The 14633-nt window shown below is 42.6% G+C and overlaps 2 protein-coding genes, 1 non-coding gene and 1 pseudogene across 4 annotated transcripts in view; all 4 read left to right on the top strand.

Annotated features, from left to right (window-relative positions):
- The first annotated feature begins 207 nt into the window (after positions 1-207).
- LOC132578736 (5S ribosomal RNA) lies at positions 208-326 on the top strand. Its single transcript, XR_009555944.1, has one exon. It is a non-coding gene; the product is annotated as a 5S ribosomal RNA (ribosomal RNA).
- A 326-nt stretch (positions 327-652) lies between these two features.
- LOC132578742 (5S ribosomal RNA) lies at positions 653-761 on the top strand (annotated as a pseudogene).
- A 970-nt stretch (positions 762-1731) lies between these two features.
- Positions 1732-14633, top strand: part of GLB1 (galactosidase beta 1) — a 57263-nt gene continuing 44361 nt past the window's right edge. For both annotated transcript variants that reach the window (XM_060247530.1, XM_060247531.1), the window contains exons 1-2: positions 1732-1870; positions 12024-12193. In XM_060247530.1, the coding sequence (XP_060103513.1) occupies positions 1820-1870; positions 12024-12193 (221 nt within the window). In that variant the 5' untranslated portion in view covers positions 1732-1819. The remainder of the gene's footprint in view (positions 1871-12023; positions 12194-14633) is intronic.
- On the top strand, positions 4326-5885 carry TMPPE (transmembrane protein with metallophosphoesterase domain). Its single transcript, XM_060247532.1, has one exon. The coding sequence runs from the start codon at positions 4459-4461 to the stop codon at positions 5779-5781; it is 1323 nt and encodes a 440-aa protein (XP_060103515.1). The 5' UTR covers positions 4326-4458; the 3' UTR covers positions 5782-5885.

Raw genomic sequence — 14633 nt, 5'->3', positions numbered from 1 at the left:
GAAACCCCGTGCGTCCCCTAACCCTGGAAAACCAGTGGAGGGCACCGAGAAGGCTTCGAGGCACTGCTCTGGAAGCTGCACTAGGTTTCCCGCTGCAAGGACACTGGCCTGCTGCATCTGTTGCGACGCGTGTTAAATGTTTTGCGGCTGGGAGGCAGGCAGAAGGAGTGGCTCAGGTTGAAGTGAGGCGCAGGCAGCTGTCCTAGGGCCTACGGCCATACCACCCTGAACACGCCCGATCTTGTCTGATCTCGGAAGCTAAGTAGGGTCGGGCCTGGTTAGTACTTGGATGGGAGACCGCCTGGGAATACCGGGTGCTGTAGGCTTTTTGTAGGCTGTGGGCCCTACTGGGGTCGCTGTGGCGTCCTACCCTTCGCCCGCTCTTTTGCTCCTTCCCTCCTGGAAGCATGGCAGAGTGGTTGATTAGAAGAGAGGCAAAGTTTTGGACACCCCGTGCGTCACCTAACTCTGGAGAACGAGAGGAGGGCGCCGGCAAGGCTTTGAGGCACTCCTGTGAAAGCTGTACTAGGTTTCCCGCTGCAAGGACACTGGCCTGCTGCAGCTGTTGCGACGCGTGTTAAATGTTTTGCGGCCGGGAGGCAGGCAGAAGGAGGGGCTCAGGTTGAAGTGAGGTGCAGGCGGCTGTCTCAGGGCCTACGGCCATGCCACCCTGAACACGCCCGATCTCGGAAGCTAAGCAGGGTCTGGCCTGGTTAGTACTTGGATGGGAGACCGCCTGGGAATACCGGGTGCTGTAGGCTTTTGGCCCTGCTGGGGTCGCTGTGGCGTCCCATCCTTCGCCCGCTCTTTTGCTCCTTCCATCCTGGCAGCATCAGACGGAGTGGCTCAGCTGAAGAGAAGGAAAACCTTGGAAACCCCGTGCGTCCCCTAACCCTGGAAAACCAGAGGAGGGCGCCGAGAAGGCTTCGAGGCACTGCTCTGGAAGCTGCACTAGGTTTCCCGCTGCAAGGACCGTGGCCTGCTGCAGCCCGTGGGAAGGGTGTTAAGTGTTTTGCGGCCGGGAGGGAAGCGGAAGGAGGCGCCCATCCTTCACACGAGCACCTTTGTTTCAGTCGTAGGAAAGCAAAATTTCTTATTCCTAGGTTGATAGAGAGATATTTACTGGTACAGAGAGAGTGCTGTAAAGTTTTTGAGGGATTGAGGAAACTGGATTACTTTTGGGAAGGATTGTAGAGCCTTGGAGTTTTTGCAATATATATGGTTCTCGGTTTTCGTCATCTTTTATATTTCTTTTTGTTTTTTGAAAGAAATCTAGGTCACGTCGAATAGGTTTTCTTTTTTTTCCATGTGATGCTCATATTCACACCGTATTCTAAGAATTGTACCATTTCTTTCTGAGGTCAATATCTTGAAGACGCAGGGAGGCGCGAGATTGTCCGCTGCTGGATATGATCTTCCCCGTTTCTCACTTGAACTGCTAATCTGATTTTGTAGCTCTTCCACCTTGCTACAGGCAGGAACTTTCCGATCACCTTTTTTTCAGCGAGCACTTTTGTTTCACGTATATCCTTTGGCAAGCTTAATGGCTTCCAAATTCGTTTAAAGCTATGTTATCTAGTTTAGAGCGCTTATAAAATCTTCTCGACATCCTAGTTTCCTAGTTATCCCGTGGGATAATTTAGCTGTATTCCTAACGTTTTATTTAAACCAGTTCCGCGTCTCGTGGTGTCAGAAAATTTGGGCGGAGACTCCGGGCCAATCAGCAGTTTTCGAAGTCATAAGGCTGAGGCACCGCGGCTGAATCAGGAGCTGCCCGGCCGGTGCATGCTGGTGGTTGCTGTAAAACTCGCTTTCCGACATGGTTGCTCTCTTTCCGGTTCTTTTTCTCCATGTAGGGCTTGCAAGCTTTGTAAGTATATCTGTGGCTGACTGTATTCATCTGCTGCCCGCGGAACGGGTGGTTCGTTGTAAGGACGTTGGTGTGTGCGTGTTTGTATTTTTCTGCAGGCAGCTCTGCATTGAAATTTTCCTTTAAAGTACAGAGGATTTAGGGCTGCCTTTTAACGGAGCGCAGCGTTATTGAATTGCGTGCTGCACTTTCCCTGTCGTGGGAAGCTTACAGGACGGGAGGAGGGGCGATTTGGTCAGGAGATTAGTTTGCAGCTTATTAGGGTTGCGGGGGGGAAAAGTTTTCGGGGAGGACAACGCTATGGGAACTGCCGTAAAAATTAATGAGCTGGGAAAACTGCAGGAAAATGAATTATGAGTGCAGTCATTCATGTTGCTCTTTGGCTGGTTTTATATGTGCACCGGAAGCATCCGATCTTCGGTTTAAGTCCACTATTGTTATGAGGAAGTTGAGATCACGTGAGGGGGGGTCACGGGTGGGAGGGGGAGGCAGAGTGATCGCATTACACGAATGATCCTCCGCTGATCTTCGTTCTTGTGTAGCTGAATTTCTGCACCGCTGGATATGGGAAAGCGGCCTCGTTTTCCTCCTTTCCACGGAGACAGAAACAACTGCTAGCTTTGGGAAGAAGCCGGTGAATTGGAGGAAGTGCGCTGGCTGTAGTAAGAGTGATTGGGAGTGTCAGATTCCAGCTGCGGAGGGCAGTCATGGGGCATCCAGTTTTAGCCTGTAGACCTGTATAGGCAGCATACCCCAGGTATTTCGTTTCTTGGAGGCACCCTGCACTTCCTGTTGTGGTGCAGCAGCCCCTTAAGTCACCTTCAATGATTGTGTTGGGCCCAAGGGCACCTGTGCAGGCTTCCATAGTTCAGTGAGGGGTTAGAACCCTGTCATCCCAGTTTCTAGTCCAATAGTCTAACTGCTACACCACACCAGTCCTCAGTGCAGATAGTCTTTTTATCTCAAAGGTGCATGCATTCCCTTGGAAATAATCACTAAAATCAGTTTCTGAGAAACTAACTGTGTTGTTGATTTAAACATGTGGATTGCAGATATTTCCTGTTTCTTATATTGTCCACATTTACATTGTGGTTTTCTATATTGTCTCATAGTGTGAGAAAGTGCATAAAACAAAACTCTAATGATTAAAGCTATAATGGAGCTGCCACTCCCCTTTGCCTGAAATAAGAGCACTATCAGAGCTGGAGAGATGACTGGCTCATGTGGCAGTTGTGCCTTTTCCTTTCTCTCTTCACTCAGTTGTGATGGCACACAGGAGCAATGCTCTTGACCAGGAGTGTTCTAAATCTAAGCAATTGAGAAACGCATCTCTCGGAGCCAGCATCACTATCTAGAGGGATATTATAATAGTTCTGGGAGTATAGCAGTGCAATGTCTGTTCCTGATAGGAGTTCCCTCATGACTTTCAGATGAAGAGTCGCCTCATTGCTTGAAGACTAGGAGGCTAGTGCCTTTTTACATGCATAGTTTACACAGCATTCTTCCCCAGTGTTCAAAGCATGTGTTATCTCAGAAGATCATGTGATAATCCTGTCATGTATCCTTCACATGACAGATGTCTGAGGTGATGGTACTGAGGGTAAGAGAAAGAGAGCTTCATAAGGTTATCTGTTGAAGTTTTAGCTGAGGTTTGACTTAGTGGCTTCACTGGCATAACAGTCACTCTATACCATTTTGTATTAGAAGAAAAATGGGCTTGGGGCAGCTTTTGAAAAACAGAGTAAACTGTGTGATACCAGAATGAAAGCTGAAGTTGAATCGCTTCAGAGAAGGCTGAGGTTTTCATATTTTTATTATTATCTGTTAGGGAAAACTATCACAGTGACCAGTTTATGGAGAACTTCTTCATATTCTGAGGACCGAAGTGAGCATGTAGATTGGTTTGGGAGAAGGCAGTTCTTAAGATATGTTGGTCTCAGGCTTTTAAAAGTCAATAGCAGTACCTTTAAGTGAGCCTGGAAGCAAATTGGAAGCCATTGTAGATAGAACAAGGCTGGAGTGATATGGTCCCTATGACCCACTCCTGTGAATGCGTGGTTGCAGCATTCTGTACCAGCTGTAGTTTCTAGATAGTCTTCAAGGGCAGCCCCATGTAGAGCACATTGCAGTAGTCTAATCTATATGTTACCAGTACATGCACTACAGAGGCAAGATTTTTTTCTGTCCAGCAAGGGCTCCAACTGCCTCATGATCTGGAGCTGCTGAAAGGCACCCTTGGCCAATTGCTGCCAGCTGCTTATCCAACAGAAGGACTGGGTCCAGGAGCAGCCCCAAATTACAAGCCTGCTTCTTTAGGGGAAGCACAACTCCATCTAGAACAGATTTCATGGGTCAGATCTCCCCCCCCCCCACCAGTTTTCACTCCCCCAGATGTGGTAAACATATGAATTGGTTGTCATCAGTTGCTTCTGTCTGTTATTGACTCACACAGGGGAGGGAAATGTACTTTAACATCTAAAGCTGATGGTAGTTCCTGGTTTCAGGCAAATTTACCAAGAAATACCTCCAGACCTACGTGATTATCTACTGGAAACTCGTATAGGAACTGGGACAGTTCATTACTAGAGATGATCATCAAGCAGTTGTCACTAGAAGCAAAGATTGCAGCACTAGCCGGGATTGTCTGCTTCTCCATGATAGCATCACGGACTTACTTGGCTGAAAGGATTGAGGTGAAGAGGTTAAGATGGCTGCTCAAGTTGCAGATGGTACTCTTTGCTAATGCCTTGATGCTCATAGGATCTATTCATATATGGAGAAGCACAGTGACTACGTTCTACAGATTGCCAGCAGCTAACTCTTGCTGTTTCACCTTTTGGAAAGTAGCTGTGTTAATGTTCCTGATTCTGGCACACTCAAGCTCTTTTACAATGCTCTTTCTTGTGGCAGAAGAACCTTATTTTTTTTCTTTAGCAGCTTACACCTGTCTTGGAGGCTATATCATCCTTATTTTTTTCCTCTTCACCCTGGGTTCCTTGGAGCAAGGTTATAAATTTTTGGTCCACAGAAACACAAATTTGGACACTATTAATAAAAATGGCAAACTAGCAATGAAAAAAACCATTCTAGCAGTTACAGTGACAGTTGCATTGACAGTTCTTGGTCTCCTGAATGCTTCCCAGCCTCCTGCAGTGAAATCTGTTGAAATTGCTGTTGACAAACTGCCATTGTCTATGGACAAACTGAAGGTGGTATTGTTGTCTGATATTCATCTAGGGCCCACTGTTGGAAAAAGTAAACTTCAGATGATTGTAAATATGGTTAAGGCTTTAAAACCAGATATCACTGTTATTGTTGGTGACCTCACCGATTCCGATGTGAAGGACCTTGGGCCGGCTGTGGAACCTCTTGGCAAGCTGAACTCGCGTCTGGGAACGTACTTTGTGACTGGGAATCATGAGTACTACACTTCGGATGTCAACAGCTGGTTTGAGTTGCTGAAGTCGCTCAGTGTTCACCCCCTCCACAATGAAAACACAAAGATTATGTCCCCCAGGGGTAGGGAGAGTGACTGGTTTTGTTTGGCAGGAGTTGATGATATTGAAGCTAATGTGTTGCGCTATTCTGGGCATGGCATGGATTTAGAGAAGGCTTTAGGGGATTGTGGGGTTGATCACGCAATAGTTCTCCTTGCTCATCAGCCGCTTGCTGCAAAATGGGCTGTCCAAGCTCGGCCAGATATAAATTTGGTCTTATCTGGCCACACTCATGGAGGTCAGATATTTCCTCTGAATATTATCACGTATTTCATGAACCCATTCTTTGTTGGCTTGTATAAAGTTGGACACAGCACTTCTGTGTATGTTAGCCCAGGGACTATGTACTATGGAATACCAATGAGACTGGGTAGTCGAGCAGAAATAACAGAAATCATTCTGCACTGTTCCTGATCAGTTTGCACTGCTTTGTGTTTGATTCCTCTTAGGCTTGTATGGCTGATCACCTTGTGCACAAAATCTGTCCCCTTTATAATTACACAATTCTTTTCCTGGAATTCTGTTCTTGGCTTTTTAAGTAGTCATGTCTTTTTTTTCACTGGAACAGACTTGAATTTCTGTTACTGAGTCCGGACAGGCACATATTTAGACCAGCCATATGCCTAATGCAATGTTTCCCCTAAGCCGAATTCACAGCTCACAGATTTTTAACCTCCAGCTCACAGATTTTTGTCTTAGCTCATGAAGGATGACCCCACAGCACAGTAATTTATGCAGTGGCTCACAACTCTAATACCAGTAGCTCACAACTTTAATGCAAGTAGCTCAGAAAGTAGAATTTTTGCTCACAAGATAGAGGGAACATTGGCCTAATGATAAGTGCAGTCCCTTCCCTCTTGGTTTTTAAGGATTCCTTCTTTGAAACACTAAAAGAAAATGCTGATCTCCCCCTTTGTTGTAAAGGATGATAGGAAAATTCAGTCATCCTCCAAGAAGCCTTCCTGCAGCCTAAGGAGAACCAGTTCCAGAGTTGCTGAAGTTGGAGGAAGGCGCCTTAGGGTGGAATAAGTTTGTCAAACTGCTCAGTGGAGTTGTGGGAGAGAGGTAGGATCCATCCTGATAGTTGTAGTCTATTGTTACCTTATCTGATGGTTCCAGTCTCTCACCAGTTTTATCTGATATGCCATGTTTTCAGAAGTATGATGAAAAGCTGCCTATTCATATTGTCTGTTCTTCACCTGTGTGCCTTTTTTCCAGCTTAATGGCTTGTACTCTAGATCAGATCAGTGATCTATCTTCTAGCACAGTATTCTTCTTTCACAGTAGCCAACATGAGATTTGTAGATACTGTTCAGCATACTTGGTGGAGGCTTGCTTTTCTAGTGCCAAGTAAGCTTTTTTTTCAGACAGCTTTTGGTTTTGACTGCAAGTAAAACTTCAGCAAAAGGCTACACTTGAATATGGTCCTAGTCCATCAGCTGCAAGATAGTTGCAACCAGCTCAACTTCAATTGACTTTAGTAGTATTAAAGTATCACTATATGTTATTGATTTGAAACTGCTTTGTCAAATCTCAGCGTTAAACCAAAACTCTGGCTCTTTAATATCTGTTGATTTGACCATCAAACTTTAATGTGCATGTGTTTGTTTTGCCTAATTCAGAAGCAGAATCTTTCCACTTGGTATTCCTTGTGATTTGCATCCTATTGCATGGTTAGTTTCCATGTTTGTTTGTTTTTTAAAAAAGAAATGTGACCCCAGACAGGGGCTTCCATCTTGTGGTAAATCTCCACTAACTGAAAATGTATCCAGAAGCAGATGCGACTTTTTTTGATGCACGCCCCCCCCCCCACACAAGAAAACTATGAGGGGGACATCAGAGCTGCTGAAGAGGAAAATTGGTAGAAGTAGCTTCTGCCTGTTTTGTTAGCAGAAATTTAAAGTGTGATTCAAGTCAGGTTTAGTAATTTTGAATAATATATTTTGCCCTGAATCAGTTAGATCCTGTATTTATTTTAAAAAGCCTAAACTGCTTGAAGAATTGAAGAAGCGTGTTAGAAGTCTGTGTTTGAATGTTTGGCTCTTTAAGTTTTCTTTAAGATAGTATAGATAAAGTATGTGTATTTAATACCTTTGAGATTTATTAATACAGATACATCCCTGGAAGTTGCTATGCACAAAATAGTTTTTTAGGCCAGTAGTCCTGTGGACTCATGACCATGTGTTTTTGAGAGTGAGCATGCTGATTTGTGCACTTTGGGGGTGGGTGCTTCCATATATACAGGCAAGTGGCTGCTTCTACAGTTGGAACTACTCTGAATTTTACAGAGCTAACACTGCAGAATATGTTTGTTAATTAAATACTGTGGAGTCAGAGGGTTTGTCCTAAAATAAAATAGGGATGTAAATACCAACACTTTAGATTTGGAGAATGCATATTAAAATGTTAGGCACGCTTCATGTTTCTGCATCTCTTACAAACACTCTTTAAAGTAGGCCCATGTTGTTCCCACCCTGTCACAGATAAGGGTATGAGGCAGGGAGAGCAAACACTTGCCTAAAGCTGCTGGGTTTTAGCTAAGGCGAGGCCTGAATTGGGAACTTACAGTGCCTGCTCCTAGCTGCCCTGCTGCCATTTGTCTGCTTTCTTGTGGTAATTTAATAACTGGCTGCAGCAAGCCACCAGGGAAGTTTTTAGAGACATTTTTTTCTGTTGTACTTAGTTCCACTAATCACAAATGTAGATAACAGTAAGCTCAGTAAAAATCATTGGGAAAAACTACAGAACAGTTTTTTAGATTTATTTACAAAACGTGATCCATGAAAACACATTTGCCTCCCAAGTGAAGACTGCACTATGCGTGGATGTATATCTCTGTGGTTACAGGAATCACTACCTCGGCGTGTACTTGAAGCACACCACTTTCTGTTTCCTTGCTTTCCCCTGTTTACCCAAGCTTCCTTTAAAAATACATATGGCTAGCACTACGAATAATTATGCCTGTTTCAGAATGATTTGTATGTTTGAATGTGTTGTACCTCAGTGAAAGCCTTTGCAAGAAAACAGCCTAATTTAATAATCAACTCTTCAAATACCCCAGCCACTACCCCATAGTAGCAGGGGGGGGGGGGAGAGTGGTGCTAATTCACAAAACCACCAGAAAAGGTAAAGCAAACTTCAGAAGGTAACTAAATTCCTGTTTTATGTTTTTTAAAAAAAAATGTATTGTACATAACTCTTCATTAGTGACAATAGTCTTAGTTTCTCTTTGCTTCTCCCCTGCTCTGTTACCCCCCCCCCCCCATTTTCCATAGATGAGTGTGCAGATTCTTCCATGTTTGCTGTGTTTTTTTCCTTCTTTCTGGAATGGAATTTAAATAGTAGCAAGGGAATCACAACTTACCCCTAAGTAACAAAGTTTCCAGAAGTGGAAAACTAGCAGAACAAGAAAAGAGAACTGGGCTAGAATGTTTGTACTACTGATGTACTGCTGTTTGTTTGTTTATTTGTTTTGCATAAGGGAAATGGCATATTTCATCAACTCTTTATTGTTTAATCATGTAATAACATACACCTCTAATAATACAAGGAGTCCTCACACAATCTGAATTCATTTTGCTCTCAGAATTGAAGGCTCTAATTTTTTTCCTTCTGAATGTATTGTTCATTTATATTTTCTGTTGAAACAGGGAACACAGCACAGCTGTTGGAATATCCATGAAACTCTCATCATTTTACTAAGCTTGTCTCTGTAAAGTGTCATCTTATGGAAGGAACGATAAACACTTTGTTATACTTACCTGGCAGGGGATAAACACTTTATAGCAGCATTCATATATCTGATGTTTTTCCTTTTGGGCATTAAAACAATTATTTGCAAATTACACTTGAAATGATTTTTTCTTTTATCTTGGGTATTCTTGTTGACTGTGTTTTGTTTTGGATTCTAAAGCAAGTAGAAAATTCAACTTTTTTACTTCAAATGTGAGTGATGGTGCAGGTTATTAGCATTTTTGCCCAGAGGCGAACGACTGTGTCTCAAGCCAGTCTCATCCACACTAGCCTGCTTGGCCAGGACTATTCAGTTTGTGAAAGTTGTTTACTTCAACTTAGGAGCCAGTCAGTGTTTGCTTTGAAGGAGCAGTATGGATGAACTTTGCTTCAAATGTAAGGCAGTGCTCAGTGCACTGCTCAGGTGTAGCTCACCCTATTTGAATTTCTCTCTGCTTCTCCACTCCAAAAGGCCACTTGTATAGTTATGATAAGGAAGCTGCATACATGTTTTTGGATGAGGCAAGATGCTTTTTAAAAAAGAACAGTACTTGAAACTCTGCAGTCTTCTTCCAGTGACATACCTGAAATGAGATTGCTTGTTACTTTACTCTCTGTAACAAGGTTTTTAATTTGCAAAGAATAGCAAATCATGGCCACAGAATAACATTATCATGTGTTAGCAAATCCAGCCAGTACCCAGCAGTAAAAGCTGCTAATAAAGGCAAAATCAACTGCTTGTATAGGAGAAGATACTTTATAATTGTGAGTGTGCTAAACTTTCATTCTGCTGTCTCGCTTAGAGGAGCAGGATAGGCAAATAGTGCTGGAGAATAGCACATCACATGCCTGATAATGATATACAACTTCAAGGAGATTTCATGATCTTGCCACATCATGAAACTTGGCTTGAAGCGAAACCACAAAACCTGTGGTACTACAAGCACTTCAATGTCATGTATGTCTCCATGAGATTCGGAGAAGTGTGCTTGATTCTTAAATGTATGCTGAAATGCTACACTGCAAAAAATTGTGCCTGGCCTATGGTTTGTATGGCTTCAGCCTCTTTTGATGCCTCATTCTGTTGCTGTGGAGGAGAAGAAAACGTTAGTTCTACTGATCCCTCCATGTATAGTTGCAGCATTTTGTCATTACAGCCTTTTTTTTTAAAATCTCAGAGATGGTACACTGGAAGCCCCTGTTGCATATTGCATTCACGTTTATTACATTCTCAACACATGTGCTTCTCTCAGGTGGACTTTGAATCTAAAAAGGTTCACTTCATTCAGTAAAATAAAACTGATTATATAACACACCAATTCATAAATAAGTTTTTTACAACCAATGCTGATACTCTGCAAGTATTTAAATCTTTTAAATTAGATAAGGAGTGTTTGGTATTTTGAAATCTGTCTTCTCTGCTCCCCCCTGATGGTTTTCAAACACGTATTTGTTAAAGTGGTCACCTTGTCATAAATCTTTACAGTTTCTGGGGAGACCTTTCCTGCTGTATATCTGACTCTGATTACTAACACAGACAACACCCAAGGATATGGAAAACCCTGATCACATGATAAAGATCCTTGTCTTTTCCGCACCTAAAGTGTGGCAGGAAAAAAATCCTATCCCATATATGTAACAATACAGTTGACAAGGAAGCAAAGTGGTAGAAGAATACTACTACTAAACCAGTTGGCTCAGTCTTACCTTTAATTAGAGCTGCCAGTTAGAGGAACAAAAATCAGGCAATCCTGTTTCTCTTCTAGCGGTTTGGTAAGCAGAAAATGACAAGTAAAACTTTTCCTGCCACACAGATAAATGTTACTGCCAGCTAATAGTGGCAAGTCATACTGCTGTTAAAGGGACAGCTATAGGGGCTGATTCAAAAATGGTTGGCTATTAAAGGGACAGGACTTTTTTTTTGGCCAGGCGGTTTACAACCTCTACCTGAATTTGATGGTGTTTAAGCAATGGGGAGACTGAAGTGATAAGTGCCACAAACCAGTGCTTTCGTGGCATTGTCTAGAGGATTTTTTGGAAGCATACTGCAGATTATAAAGTAGCTATTTCCATGTTCCAAAAATTTTGCTTTATCTGCTGATTTCTGTATGTTAAGCCATTATTAAAGTCACGGAGACATGTCAGTTACTTTCCATGGCTTGTTGGTAATCATAGTATAAATAAGGTGGTCAAGAAATCTGCGGAAAAAATGTATTGTCCATTTAGTAGAGGCCAGATAAATGGAAATGGGCTTTTGAGGTTAAAGCTCTTCATGGCATGGAAGTAAATAACACCCCACTAGCTGTCTATGAAAGGGTCAAGACAATGTTTTTTCTCCAAGCAGCTAGTGGCACTGAGTATAAAATGCTACCATATTGGAACAGGCAAGGTTTGGCTTTGCATGGTTGATGGAAAATAGGAAATCAGAGCATGATTAAGATACGATCATTCTTATAGGAGGCTTTTATGATGCCTGTTAAGTTTTCATGTGGGGCAATGGCTCCAGTGTCAATTCCTGTATCCAAATTCCTCTTCAGCCACAGATCTTCCTGGTTGATCTTGGAGCACTCACTTTTGCTCACAGCTGTGAGGGTAAAATAGGATAATTCTATTTTAGCATCCTAAATTCTAAAAATAATTGTTTTGATTGAAATTTAAGAGGCTGCTGGAGATATTAAAGTCGTCCCATGTATTATATACACAGAGGTAACTTTATACATGCTTTCCTGAAGTTCTTGGAGGATGAGGAAGATAAAAATGAAATCAGTTGTCGAGAGGCGACAGGAATATGTAAACCAGGTATTGGGCAAGGAAAGTGTATCTACTTCCCTTGGCACTTTCTAAGCAAGAGCACTGTCTGTAACAGAAAACTTGTCTGACTACTTAGAAATTGAAGCATTTGTCCAACTAACATGTTTTTACAGGTTGCTTCGCAGAGAAGCTTTGGGATTGATTATGCCCATGACTGCTTTGTCAAGGATGGAAAACCATTCCGATACATCTCGGGCAGCATCCATTATTCCCGTGTGCCCCGGTGCTACTGGAAGGATCGGCTCTTGAAGATGAAAATGGCTGGGCTGGATGCCATTCAAACGTAGGTAGCAAATGGGAGGTGCCCTTTGAAGCTGCACTGTGAATTTCTGTTGCAGTTCTTGGAGGCAGCAGCAATAGGCAACAAGCAGCTTGGGTAGCAATAGCGGTGTGGTGCTTAACTGCAGAAACAAACTGCCTGGAGGATAGTTCAAATGAGATCTTTTTTTTTCTTATAAAAGTGAAGGCTGAAATGATACATGCTGTAAATTGGGCATTGTGAATGTTTGATATTCCAGAAGATGACGTTGCTCAAGAAGTGTATAGGTGTGCAGAATCTGGGGTTTACTTATGCTTTGGCTAAAAGTATCAGGAGCTGAGATTAATTTCTGAGTCTAAAAATGAATCGTGTAGCTTTCTTCAACCAGCTAAGGCTGTCCTTTTAAAGCTAATATTTCTCCAGGGTTGCCCAAACCATGCAGGCTAATCCAATAAAAGCTGAATTCTGTAACTTATATTTACACTGTACCTTTTTAAAAAACCTGCATGCACTTGTTCATTTTGAATAATCCAGTAGTCCTGGGAAGAGTAAAAAGAACTAGGAGAGGAATGGAAGCCCCACTATATGTGACCTTTAGAGACACTGCTCACTTATAGTAGTGTCTTTGCTAAGTATTGCTCAAGTAGGTTTTTGCAGCTTTGAAGGCTAGAAACATTCTGTACATATAAAAATATCTAATTTCTCAACATAACCAAATCTGTGTTCACTTAAATCCAGAGACTGGCGCCATGAACACAAAATACTTTTTTTTCTACAAGTCTGCCATGAAAACGTTGTGAAAGCAACGTCACCCCAGAGTCAGAAATGACTGGTGCTTGCACAGGGCACTTTTCCTTTTCCATTTGACTGTCTGGATGTTTAACTACTCCACCCCAAATGATAGGAGTGTTGCTTGTAGCTTTGAGAAATTAGTGCCCTTGGTGGCTATTGCTAAGGAACCACAACAGTATTGCCAGCCTTCAAGCCTTGGTTTCTCTCAGAAAAAGGCAAGGGAAAGGGCCTTGTCCAGTGCTGTTTTGGCCTTTGGAGGAAGGACCCTCCAGCTACCATCAGGCAATTTGCTGCCTTGCAACAGGCATGATTTACCCAGGCTTGGTTGCCACTGTTCAACAGCAGCCAGCCAAGAAAACCTGTGGGGTATAGTGGTTAGAGTTTCAGATTATGATCTGGGAGATCCAGGTTTGAATTACTTCTTGTGCCATGGAAGCTCATTTGGTGACCTTAGGCCAATCACATTCTCTCAGCCTAACCTACCTCACAGGGCTGTTGTAAGAATAAAGTGGATTAGAGGAGAATGATGTAAATGCTTTGGATCCTAATTCTGCAGAAAGTCAGGATATAAATGAATTAAATAATATAGTTGTGGGACAGGTAAAAGTTGTGTTAGTTGTTTAGTGGGGAAAAAGTTAGGGTAATGTGATGGATATGGAGACTGCCGGGATGGAGGAAAAGAATAGTGTTGAGAAGGGGATAAAGGAGAAAATTAGGTGCCCCCTGATGAGTCCTTGCAGGTTCCCTACCATGTTACTTAGCCCAACCTGGTGGATACCATCAGACAATTATGCCATAGTTTTCCATGGTAAGGGGAAGGGAAATAGGGAAAGCTGAAAGGGGCACATAAAGGAAGTTTGGCTAGTGAGTAGGAAGGAGAGAACAAAGCAGGAAAAAGGGAGAGGCTAGGGAGGTTTTCAGGGAATAGAAAGAGGAAATAACAGGAGAGGGAAATGGAAGCCCCAAAAGTCCTTGAGGGTCCCCCGCTTGTTCATATTTGGATTTATATAGATCAATGCATCTCATTCTTAGTGCAGTCCCATGTTAAATCTGTGGATCAGGGCCTCGTTGAGAGAAGGGAGATTTTTCTTCAAACTTGATTTGTAGAGAAATCCTCGCAGATCATAAGGGGGGGGGCGGCAGATGAATACAGCAGCAGCAGGGGGCAGTTACAAAGAAGGGTTGAGAGAAGGGGAGGAAGCAAAGGCAGGGTTACTTGTGGGGCCCTGCTTATAGGCTGAAAATAATGCAGAACAAAATAATAAAACTCCTACATTTCTGCCACATTTCTCTGATTTATTTAATTTGTATCCATGGATTTAAAATGAATTATATTAAAAACAGAATCCAAGATCTAACTACCCAATTTTGCTTGACTGCGAGCAACTTGACATGCACTTTCTATGTCTTCTCAAGTATGCCTTTCTAAAGATTTGGGACTTTTCTTGAGAAGGCATGTGAAGTTGCTGCTGCTGTACAAACTTGGTTCATCAAGGGAGCTCCCAATTGTGTCTGCTTGGCAGATTTCAGCAAGCATATTGGGCTCAAGTGTAGAAGAAGCAGTTTTTCAGATATATTTTTCTTTTTTAAAAGAGAAATTAGAAAGAGATTTTCAGGTAGCTGAATTCTGTGTCAGTTACAAGATGGGTTTTTTTTTGTTCTCTCCCACAAT

Source organism: Heteronotia binoei, chromosome 10 (genome assembly GCF_032191835.1).
Source record: "Heteronotia binoei isolate CCM8104 ecotype False Entrance Well chromosome 10, APGP_CSIRO_Hbin_v1, whole genome shotgun sequence".
Taxonomy (NCBI): Eukaryota; Metazoa; Chordata; class Lepidosauria; order Squamata; family Gekkonidae; genus Heteronotia; species Heteronotia binoei.
The sequence above is the reverse complement of the archived record's forward strand: the minus strand, read 5'-3'. Positions and strand labels throughout refer to the sequence as shown.